Raw genomic sequence first — 12,222 nt, 5'->3', positions numbered from 1 at the left:
ATTCTCATGTTAGAATTTACTGTAAAGTTGCAGCTGCTGAATGGATCAGATGTGTTTCTGGTGGTGACTAAAACTATTGGTAATGTCACTACTGCTTTCTCTGTGGCCGCATTTATTGTTCATAAACTAAACAGATATTTCAGGCAAAGGAAGGGCTATGTGTATGGGTTCTAATGGCAATGAAGTGAAAAATGCCAAAGTACATCCATAATTTCTAAAGGTGCCCAACTGTGTATTTATAAACCATATAGGATGAAAATCTGTACATTTGAATTATATATAGCAGTAAGAAAACTTAAAAAATGTAGCAGATGGCTGTCCCAAGCCTCGACTTCTTCAAAATACATGTGGGTCCTCTGTGGTACTTGGGAATCTCTGAATTTAACATTTTTTACCATTTGTCTTCTGCATTTCCATTGCCACTTGAGTTGCTGAAATATTCTGGTAGAAGTCGGCCTAAGCAGAAGAAGGAAGCAGTACCAAATCCTGTGAAACATCTGGATGTTAATTTATAGAGAGTGAAGTCTGTATAAACAGTGTATATCTGAAAGGTTTTGTTTGCTCACCTGAGCCAAACTCCAAACTTTGAGATGTATCATTAGCTGTACTGAGAAACTGTACAGGCCTTTCCGCATCTTTTTTACACACCCATGAGTTTCCAATCTACCAATCATTTGTAAAGCATTATATTCAGAAGGTTGGAGTAACCTTGGCTTTTTGTTTGGATGCCTTTTGAGACCTTTTTTACTAAACTACGTTTCATTTCATCTGCCTCTACAGTGATGTTGCCAATGAGTACATGGACATGAAACCGGGAGTGTCATATGCAGTCCCACCAAAACCTGATAAAAAAAGACCAGTGAAGTCTGGTGAGTACACTGACAAGGAATTCTCTTTGCCTGTGGGAGTGCAGAGAGAGGGGCTTCATGGATTTTTTCGGTTTTATCAGACTTTTCTCTCACAGACGAGGACAATTAAAACTCATTAATTGATATGAGAAGGCTTGAGAAAGAACAGTATGCTGAATTACAGTGTCTTGTGTTTCTCCACATTTAAATGGAGTATCAGAATTATTTTCTGCTTTTCGGTGATGGGCTATTTATGTGACTCTGGTACTTATTTAGATCACTGTTTTGTTTAACATTAAGACAACTCTGTTTCTAAATTATTACACTTGCTCTACTCAAAAGCTGTTGTTTATATTGTGTAGGATCCTACACCGATCAGGATGTTACTCTTTCTGTGTCAGAAGACGACGAACTTGCCCTAGATGTTGAAGATTTACTAAGCTTTTCTTACCAGGTGGCAAAGGGCATGAGCTTCCTTGCCTCCAAAAATGTAAGTTAAGAATTTTTCAGAGCTGGACTGAATCAGTAGATTTCCGATGTCCTCTAGCATCACTTTTGAGTGTTTTAATGTGATCTGTATGTTTAAATGCTGAATATTTCTGTGTTCTTTTCAACAAGCACTGGAAACTGATATGCTCTTTCTTGTACCTGCAGCTTTGGCTAATGTTGGCCAAAAGCGGAGGTTTATATCCCATAAAACAGAATACAGGGTGCACAGTAGTCAATGTCAAGCAGTGCTATTGCACATCCACAGTTCAGGCTAGTACAATCGGTGGCCTTGCTCATGAACAGAAAGTAGTCATAGAAATGTCAAGAGAAGAGACAGAAGGGAGGAATTGCAGCGTAGTAGGTTTGCTGCACCCCGAGACTCCACTGATTAATAACGTCATGTGCTGGGAGATGGGAGGTACAGCTGAACCTTGCTGAGCTTGTCTGGTGCCTCTTACGGGTTTCATCTTCAGCCCTTCCTTGTTTCCTGGAGCACGCAAAACTCCTGACGGCTTTGGAAGCAGTGAATGGAAACCTCAAGGAGTTATTTCTTCAGTCTGCTCTGGTGTATGGGAATTAAAGGGAATTCAGGAAAAAAATGGTAACCCAACATGTGGGCTCCTTCAGAAAAGCAATTAAAACTTGTGAGTTTAAGATTCATTCTCTGCCTGAGAATTTACACAATAAACAACACTATGGAGACAGTTTCGCAACTGTCTGTCTGCATTAGTTCTAAACAACACTGCACTTGCTACTCCTCTCATGCAGAATACTTCCTTAAACAGGAGAGGTATCACACTGTGTGCTTTTTTGGGGTTTTTTAGCAGTATGGTGAAATGTACAGGATATATCTTGGTTTTTAATTTCTGGAAAGATAAAACCAGCCTAGAGACCCACAAAGAATCTTCACAGGCTACACTGAACATAATAGGCATTTCTTTGGGTTTCATAGGGGAGGTATTGCAGAACAGAAAGGGATTTATAATAGAATAGAAGTCTTAAGCACAGCATAATTGTTTTCTTCCTGTTGGTTGTTCTTACATTATATTGGAAAAATGCCATTCAGCATGTGAACACTGTAACTAATAGAGACACAGGGTAGTGCAGTTGCACCTTGGATAACGAGCAAAACCAAACATGCAGTTTGACAAAAATAGTGTAAGTCTAGGATCCTGTGTTAACAGTGGAAAATGTGGGTCTAATTCTGCTCCGGAGGAAGTCCACATTAAAACTTGCTTTTGGACTTGCTTTTTCCCCCACTGTTCCTCCTTCCAAACCCTTTGGTTTAATTTTCATCTATTAACAGCTTCAAAACAGGCCTACGGGCAAACACATACTACAGATTTTAGTGGTTTTCATCAGGCTCCTCTATCCTTCAATATGCAGGACATCCACTGCTTAGCACACATGTTCTTTATTTCTTCTTATCTTCCTATAGAATAGCCCCAGAATTCACTATGCATCATTCCTGAGGACTCCTTTCTCAAACTGACACTGTGACACTGAGTAGCAAAGGCAATAATGAATGTAACACCACCTGAACGTGAGGTTGGGAAGTAATGAGTGATGTTGCTTTGGCAGTGAAGAATAAACAGCTTTATCACAGAATTAAGTTCACTGTGCTAACACATTGTTGTGCTTGGACCTTTTCAGTCTTAGTGTACCTATGCGCTCTTAGCTCCAGCTAGTAAATGCAGAGTAGTGTGGGCTGATGGATAAGATGCCTCAGATTGCCTCACACTCTCAGGGAAGGAGGGTCAATGCAGATCATCAGCGCAGAGTACCCAGCTGCTCTTTTGCAACTTGCTTGTGTATCAAGGCTCAGAGGCATAAAAGTGCCTCTGTGCAGGAGCTGGGATAGGAGTCTGTCACGGGGAAATAATTCCCTTATTAAGCATGTGGTGACTTAATCACAAGACAGGGCTTCCTCCAATGGACAAAGTCTTTATTCAGTGCAGACTGAACAAGGCAGAGACGTGCTGGATGCTTGACCATTCCTTCACTTTACTGCTGCAGTGCACTTACGCTCTTACCTTTACATATGCAAAGTGCAGAATATGTTGGACTGGGAGGTGAATGAGAGTCCCCTGAGACAGTAACTGTCATTAAAAATAGTTCCTCATGTAAGCCTGCAGAAGGGACAGAGATTAAGGGATTTATGCAACCTGCAGGTCTGAGTTTGATTTGCATAACTCTTGATATTTTAAGTAATTTTTTGTAGGGAATTCCTGAAGTTTCATATTTCAAGGAAAAAAAAAAAATGAACCATCTTCAGGTATTCTTTAGACAGGTTTCGCCTGCATACTATATACCATCAGTAAAACAGGAGCTTAACACTCTCCTTTCCAGATGGAAAAAGAGATAATTTTGTTAGGGACCTGCCTCCGTTCTCTTAAGAAATGCACATGGCTTCCACAACTGCATACACAGGAACACAGCTCGTGGGAAACTCAAGCACCCATCTGGAGCCTGGGAAATGTATTCCAGAAAACAGGAATATAAGCTAGCTAGGTCACTGAACACATGACTGTACACTGAAAGAGACTGGCGTGTGAAAATTTACAGTATTTTCAAATACTTAGGTCTGCTTATAAAGATCTCGTAGGTACTTAATAATTCAGATCTTCCAGAGGAGTATTTCTGAAATGGGATTCAGTTTCCAAGCTGTTGGCTTTGAGTTACTGCAATAATTTTCCCTATTTTCATCTTCTCAGCACTTTTTCCTCAACCGCAATAGTTATTAATGGAAGACTGGAATTATTTTAGAAACAAACCATATTTTCCCCTTATTTGTCCTGTGTTAGGAAACAAGGCAGTGATTATTTTTGATAAAATGGCAGAGAAGAAGTATATGAAACTTCAGCGCAAATGTGGAACAGTAGAAAACTGAAAGTGACTGCAAATGCTCTTTTCTAAAATAAATGCATAGACAACCTTAGCTATGTGGATCAATGTCATGATAGTAAAGATACTACACCAGAATGCTTAATCATCTGAGTAAGCTTATCGTCACATGGCTTCATTATGACTTTCAGCTTACCATAAAATGCATAACGCAGTAAGTTGAATAGCTGAGTATACATGTAACCAAGCAACAGCTTGTTGAGATGATTATAAAATAGCTTTGTTTGTTTGTTATTTAGTGCATTCACAGGGATCTGGCTGCAAGAAATATTCTTCTTACTCATGGTCGAATAACAAAAATCTGTGACTTTGGCCTGGCAAGAGACATAAGGAATGACTCCAATTATGTGGTCAAGGGAAACGTAAGTATATATGATACTTAAGCCACCTGTTTTAAGTTTGGGGAGTTCTTGTTGTCTTGACATGAAAATAAAAGTCTTCCTTACACAGAAGTGTAGATTTCCAAATTCTGGTATATATCCATGCTGGTCAGAAATGTTAGCAGGAGCAATTCCTGATGTAGATGTGTGTGCTGACAAACCCTTTGGTATGTGTGTGGTGTTATACTGGAAAAAAACATGCTGGTGTTTAAATGCATGTTGTAGTGGAGGAGAGGATTTTGCTGCACCAATTCAATGCCAAGTCTTTCTGCTACATCTGAATGTACTAAAAGTTATATCTCTATGAATAATTGTAAGTTTTGCCATTGGAATATGCTGGTAGCTCAATCTTAAATATAATTATTTTGAAACTTGTTTTCTCTTGGCATTACTATATTTGTGCATTACTGAAATGGTTCGTTTTTAAAATACCTATATAATCTGGGGCTTGCATCCTCTTCTGTGCTGTAACACATCACTCAGACAATGGAAACTGGATTCTGAAGTGTGAATTTATTGATTAGGGCATAGTGGGAGGCAAAAAGCCATGGTTTTCTTTGATTCCGTAGCCTGAAAGGGTCAGAGGAGGATAGGCTGCAGCTGCCTGGTGGGGGAGAGAGGAAGCAGTGGCTGCAGGAGGCATCCAATTGCATCTGGCCTGATCTTAAAGCAGATGAGGAGTGCTGAGGCATTGCCGGTTGTGGATACTGCTGGGAGGCAGTGCTGATGACAGCAGCTGGGGGCTTGCCCAGGAAGAGTTTTTGCTGTCTGTGTTCAGGAAATAAACAGCTCTGGTTGACTGTCTGGTGAGCCAGCCCATGGCAAATTCATCTCAATAGTATGGCTGAAATGTAACTTTTGACATACCGTTGCACGACCACTTAACAGGTTTCTCTCACAGTAGGACAAATGCTTAGGATAGAAGCCTGACCGGTTCCTACAGAAAGGGCTTTCTGTGCCCTTTCCTCTGCTTCAGTTGGCATTCCCAAGGGATGTCTGTCCCCACACGAATTTATGAAAAATCATAGAATCATAGAATTTTTTAGGCTAGAAAAGATCTTTAAGGTCACTAAGTCTAATCATAAACCCAGCACTGTCAAGGTCACCAGTAAACCATGTTCCTAAGTGTCACATCTAAACATCTTTCAAACACCTCCAGAGATGGTGACTCCATCACTTCCCAGGGCAGCCTGTTCCAGTGCTTGTCAACCCTTTCATCAATGAAGAAAGTTTTCCTAATACCCAGTCCAAGCCTCCCCTGTCACAACTTGAGGCCATTTCCTCCTGCCATATCACTTGTTACTTGGGAGGAGAGACTGACCCCCACCTGATTACAACCTCTTTCAGGTGGTTGTAGAGATTGATAAGGTCCCCCCTAAGCCTCCTTTTCTCCAGACTAAACTAAACACCCCCAATTCCCTCAGCCGTTCCTCATCAGACTTGTGCTCCAGACCCTTCACCAGCTCTGTTGCCCTTCTCTGGACCCTCTCCAGCACCTCAATGTCTCTCTTGTAGTGAGGGGCCCAGAACTGAACACAGGATTTGAGATGTGGCCTCACCAGTGCCCAGTGCAGGGGTACGATCACTGCCCTGCCTGCTGGCTGCGCTGTTGCTGATACAGGCCAGGATGCCATTGGCCTTCTTGGCTGCCTGGGCACAAGCTGGCTCATGTTCAGCAGCTGTCAGTCAGCACCCCCAGGTCCTTTTCCTCCGAGCAGCTTTCCAGCCACTTTTCCCCAAGCTGTAGCATTGTGTGGGGTTGTGACCCCAGTGCAGGACCCGGCCCTTTGCCTTGTTGAACCTCATACAGTTGGCCTCAGTCCATCAATCCAGCCTGTCCAGATCCCTCTGCAGAGCCTTTTTATCCTTCAGCAGATTAATACTCCCACCCAAAATATGTGTCAATATATATTTATTTCTTGTGATTTTCTGATACGCTGAGGATCTAAAGCAGGTGTCTTAACTGTTGATTAAAGTCTTGAAGCATCTTGACTAGGTTAATCTTACCTGTGTGCATATGGTAACCAGTCTGTGGAAGTAGACTTCCATGTTTGCATAAGGAACCATGCTATGGTCATACATATTATTTTGCTCTGGCTGCCTGCCATCTTTTGTAAACAAGACAGGAGGAATCATACAGTATACAGAAAATCAGAGTGCAAGGAACTGCAGGAGTTTGGTAGGTCCACAGAAAGATGGATCAATACCCATGCAGTGCTTAGAGACTCTAAAATGCCAAGATTTCAATTTCGGTTGGATATTTGAGATTGGTTGGATTTCTTGATTTAATGAGCATTTAAAGCATGTAAGAGGTAGAAAAGCTTAATTTTATATTGTAAATTTTGTATTCCTTATGTCTATTGTCTTAATTTATTCCCTTTTCCCTGGAAAGGCCCGTCTTCCTGTGAAGTGGATGGCACCTGAAAGTATTTTCAATTGTGTCTACACCTTTGAGAGTGATGTCTGGTCTTATGGGATATTGCTTTGGGAGCTCTTTTCTTTAGGTAAGCTCCTTCAAGATCTGTACTTTAGGGGATTTCTATTTCATCTTGGGTTTATTGCAGGTGCAGAAATCATGTTGCTCGTGTGCTCTCTCAACAGGAAGCAGCCCTTATCCAGGGATGCCTGTGGACTCCAAGTTCTATAAAATGATCAAGGAGGGATACAGGATGTTCAGCCCTGAGTGTGCACCACCTGAAATGTAAGTGAGAAACCAGAACCTCTGATCACCAAACATAAGCAGTGGCACAAAGGAAGGGACGCTTCCATCCTTGCCTTAAGGCTCATTGCACTGCCTCGTTGTCTTTTTTTGTTTAAGATTTTTTCATGTTTTAAATAATTCATGTACTCTAACTAGCAGAATACATGCCTGTGTTGTTACAAGCAATGAAATACACTCATGTGCTGTGTCATCTGATCACTTTGTCATGGCATCTGCCCCATGTCAATGAATTATTGACGGATCACAGAACACAAACATTTTTAGTTCAGATACAGTAGACATAGAGATGCATTACTAGATTGTACAGCATCTGCATTTGCACTGTACTTCCTGACAGTGAGAGGACTGACTACTGCTCTTCTTTATGAGCCATCCCTAATCCTCTGTTTTGCAAATGGTTGGCACTTAGCAAGCTGTCAAAGAAAGTTCTGTCCAGAGGCACCAATGAGTATTGAGTCCTTTGTTGTTACAAGCTCAGGTGTTATCAGCGCTGTTTCTATTCTTAAGTATCATTTAAAGAAGGTGGGACCGGGTCACACTTTTCTTTGAAATAACGATGGAAATGAGATAGGTGCCTTCCTCATGAGAGGTACTTAATTTCATTATCTTTGCAGGTATGACATAATGAAGAGTTGCTGGGATGCTGATCCATTACAGAGACCCACATTCAAACAAATCGTACAGCTGATAGAGCAGCAGCTTTCAGATAATGCCCCCCGGGTAAGTTATGGATCAGCAGATTTCAGGAGTCAAAGCAGTTTCAAGCAAGACTTTACACTAGAACTGTGAGGAGCAAAAACACTGGGTGCTCCATTGATTTTCCAGCATTACTTAAGTAGCTTTGCACTGTTAGTTTGGGTGGAAGGAATGATATCTGGGCTACTGTCCTGGGTTCAGCAGTAGCAGCCATTTTTTCTCCTTCTTAGTAGCTGGTGCAGCGCTGTGTTTTTGGCTTTCTGCCTGGGAACAAAGCAGATAACACCGATGTTTTTAGTTACTGCTCAAGTGTTTAGACTGGCCATAGGACTTTGTGAGTTTCATGCTCTGCCAGGGAGGGAGACGGGAGGAAGCAGAGACAGGACACCTGACCCAAACTAGCCAAAGGGGTATTCCATACCACAGCACATCCTGGGATGTAACTGGGAGTTACCCAGAAGGGCACTCTCTGCTCGGTTGGGCTCGTTTCGGCGGGTGGTATCGTATTCTCTTCCCTTGTTATTTCTCTTATCATTATTATTATTGGTGGTGGTAGCAGCAGTGGTTTGTGTTATACCTTAGTTACTGGACTGTTCTTATCGCAACCCGTGGGAGTTACATTCTTTCGGTTCTCCTCCCCATCCCTCCGGGAGTGGGGTTGGGGGGGCAGAGTGTGGACTGCATGGCCAACTTGTTGACAGGCTTTAAACCACAACAGCTACTCACTGCTGCTTAATTGTGCCACTAGACAGTAGCTGTCTAAGCCCATACCTAAAACATACTAGCTGGTGTAGACTGTTAGTATGGTTGATCTTTCTCACTCAAAATAGACCTGGCACAACACTTTTGATTTACTTTGTAAATTCGTTTTAAACTACAAAAAATGTTATTGATCTGGGAAACATCTCAGACATAAAGTATACTTAGCATTTGTTTGTATTAGAAATCTGTGTGGACTAAGGGGTTGAGCTTTCCATGCTCTTCTGCCTCTTCTCTCTTGCTTCCCCTAGCTCTGTTTTTATAACCTTGGAGGTATGTCATGTCAAACCATATTCGCTGCTTCATCGACCATTCTCTAGTAAAAGCTTTTGTGGGAGGGTAACTGGACAAAACAGTCCAAAGAAAAATTAGAGGCACATCAGAAATTTGGATGTTTTCTCACAATCACATTGTGTGCTACTGGGGTTTAAAGAAGTAGGTTTAAAACCTGTTTTAAAAATAAAGCTCCTTTTTACCTTCTGGATGCCTTGTTTGGGCACAGAGTACATGGCTTCCTGACAATTTGAGAAAAGAGGAAACTGAAAGCTGTTGGTGTTCGATTGCATCCTGTAGCATATTTTTGGCAGGTGCAGGCATTACTAAAACAAAAACAAGAATATGAAGGAAGTGTTAGTGAGGTTTCTGAGGGAGTTTAGTAATAGCCTGGGCTGCGTTTCTCGAGCTCAGTTGAAATTTGACATGCAGTTAGAAGCTGTGGTGTTGTTAATAACTGAGATTGATGTTCTTGATTCTCTAAAAGAGCAGTTAAGCCCAAGAAATTTTGAAAATCTCTTTAGATTTACAAAGAAACGCTTGATCTGGAACCTCTCCACAGTGGTGTGTAGTACACGGTGAGAAAAGGCTAGTAAAGGCATGCTCTCCAGGTACGCGTGAAGAGTACTGACACTGGTCTTTGGTGTCTGCAGGTTTATGCGAACTTCTCAACTCCACCTTCCAGTCAAGAAAACGCTCCAGATCACTCAGTGAGGATTAACTCGGTGGGTAGTAGTGCTTCATCTACTCAGCCTCTCCTGGTACGTGAAGATGTTTGAGTGGCATCTGGAAGAAGAGGAGCCCAGATGTATTAGCTGTATTGTGCAGGGGGTGAGAGATGGACAACTTCAATAATTTCTTTTACTTTTACTCACTACTACCACTGTGTAGCTGAAACGTTGTTGTAATACTGTCCTTTACCACACACTGTTACACATAATCTTCTGAGCACGGTTACACGCATCATTGCAATGTTAACTGAAGCTGTATATATTTTGCTATATTGTGTGTATTTGCAGTAGAGAGCCAGATCTGAAGAAAAAAAAAACCAACCAACAAAAGAAATCCTGAGCCAGGGTGTGGAATGAGATGACAGCAGATCAAACCAAATCTGCTGTGATCCTTCTCTGGATCCGCGCCTGGAAGGCCTACAGTCATTTTCTAGTTAATCTTGTTTCACAAATGTAAGAAATAAACTAATATTAAGCTAATGGCTTTGCAAACCCCTTTCCACATCCAGCCATGCCTGAGAAGCTTTCCCAGGCAAGTATCATAGAGGCCAGCAAGGGGGCTGTATGTATCTGGGCAAGAGGACAAGGGACCGAGACCCTTCCAAAGTTGGTCTGCACAGCAGCAAACCCTCCTGGGAGCTCTGGGGTTTGAACCAGAGGAGGGGAGAAGAACGTGCATCTTCATTTCCCACCCACACTGTCAGCCTTGCAGACCAGTCACAAGGTTTCTGTGGATATAGGCAGTACTTTCCACTGGCCCATTCCCCACCAGCAGCAGACAGAGCTGCCCATCACAGGGTGTCACTGCAACACAGAGCCTGAACCACTCCCACACCTCCCTGCCTTGGGAGCCCAAGGGTTTGGATGCTTGTCTTGCTTATATTTATGTCCAAAAGTGTTCACCAAAGATAGGTGGGCCCTGCCATGTTGGTCAAAATAGAGGAGGAGGGCTGCTCCCATTGGTGTGTCTGGAGGAGAGGCCGTTTAACAAGTCATCTTATCTAAGCAAGAGCAGAGGCAAAAATGTCTCTCCTAGGGGCCCTTTCTTTATCTTGTCCTACCCAGGTGAATCTTTCACACAGGCAGGCTTGGATAGTGCTAACTGGAAAGGGCTATTTCCTCCCGCCCCAAGTTGTTTCATCTTTCTGTTGTAGTCCAGAGATCATAAAGAAGAGCCTAGCTGTGAAGGGGTGAAAGAAAGTATCCCTTCATTCTTGTTTGACAGACATGAGGCTTTGGATCTGTACCTGTTCAGCCTAGGACTGGGCTAGTTATTTTCTTCTTTTGTTTCTGTCCCCTAGAAATTAGAAAAGGCATTGAAAGAAGCATTTGTCAGTGACAGAGTCCTAGTGGAGTACCTATTTATTTACAATGCACTTAAGCACTCTGTAACTTATACCTTACCAGGATTTTGGTTGAGTTTACATGCAGTTTAAATCTGTAACTAACTGCCCAAATGCAAGGTAATTGTAAATACACACACTGGTAGTATATTTTGGGTTATGTTGAATACCGCACTGCTTCAATGACTGTGCATTTGGTTTATTGTTACAGGAAGCTGTCTTTCAGAGTTAAGTCAAAAATTAGCCATTTGCACTGAACATACTTAGGCTGTTGCACCTTTCCAAAGTTAGCCAGTTGTTTGGAGGCACTCTTATGCATACTTGTTGTTGAGCATTTTCAGTTTAATGCTATAAAAGCTCTTTTGTAACGTGTTGGCTTTGAGAGCTACTGTAGACAAGCTAGTTGTTATAATTATAGATGTCTCGGTACTATACAGACACTTAGCTGAAAGAGGTTTGGGTTTTTCGTTCTTGAAATGTATATTTTTATAATTTGGGGATTTTTGAATCTTATTTTGCAATGGCTTGGTGTTTTGAATGGGTTTATGCATTGTTTTTGTAAATATGGAAATGTAGCAATAATGTCCTTTTGACTATTCTCGGTCCTTGAGTCTCAAAAATATTTTTTTATATATATATATGCAAAAACTATATGTATAAATATGTAAGTGTTTGAAAGTTTATGAAACACTTATGGATATGTTGCTCGGTTGTAGAATTGCAGTTCAGAAAAGTTCAAATAAATCTGTAAATATGTATTCAAATGCTACCAATGTGTACTATGTTAAGATGGAATATTTTCATGTAAGTCAATAAATTTTTGGGTTGAAGCAAAATCTTAGTGTCTGGCCACACACAGGTCAAGTTTGGTATTCTGAAACATTTTTGCAACTGTGTGACAGAAAACCTTAATGTTTAATTATAAAGTTCTTTACCTGTGAATATATGGGACAAATACTTGCAAACATGGATGCAGGTTTCTTCCGCAAAAATTTCAACTAAAGATTGATCCTGTAGACTGATAATGGAGTCTATCTGTCAGGAAGAAGGGAGGCAGGATGAGATACTTCATGCTGC

At 41.5% G+C, this 12,222-nt stretch overlaps 1 protein-coding gene across 2 annotated transcripts in view; it reads left to right on the top strand.

Moving 5' to 3' along the window:
- KIT (KIT proto-oncogene, receptor tyrosine kinase) overlaps nucleotides 1-11,981 on the top strand; it is a 55,654-nt gene extending 43,673 nt beyond the window's left edge. For both annotated transcript variants that reach the window (XM_065697173.1, XM_065697168.1), the window contains 7 exons: nucleotides 781-869; nucleotides 1,211-1,338; nucleotides 4,481-4,603; nucleotides 7,014-7,125; nucleotides 7,223-7,322; nucleotides 7,958-8,063; nucleotides 9,725-11,981. In XM_065697173.1, coding sequence (XP_065553245.1) covers nucleotides 781-869; nucleotides 1,211-1,338; nucleotides 4,481-4,603; nucleotides 7,014-7,125; nucleotides 7,223-7,322; nucleotides 7,958-8,063; nucleotides 9,725-9,850 — 784 coding nt within the window. In that variant the 3' untranslated portion in view covers nucleotides 9,851-11,981. The remainder of the gene's footprint in view (nucleotides 1-780; nucleotides 870-1,210; nucleotides 1,339-4,480; nucleotides 4,604-7,013; nucleotides 7,126-7,222; nucleotides 7,323-7,957; nucleotides 8,064-9,724) is intronic.
- The last annotated feature ends 241 nt before the right edge of the window (nucleotides 11,982-12,222 follow it).

This window comes from Lathamus discolor, chromosome 1 (genome assembly GCF_037157495.1).
Source record: "Lathamus discolor isolate bLatDis1 chromosome 1, bLatDis1.hap1, whole genome shotgun sequence".
NCBI classification, from domain to species: domain Eukaryota; kingdom Metazoa; phylum Chordata; class Aves; order Psittaciformes; family Psittacidae; genus Lathamus; species Lathamus discolor.
The sequence above is the reverse complement of the archived record's forward strand: the minus strand, read 5'-3'. Positions and strand labels throughout refer to the sequence as shown.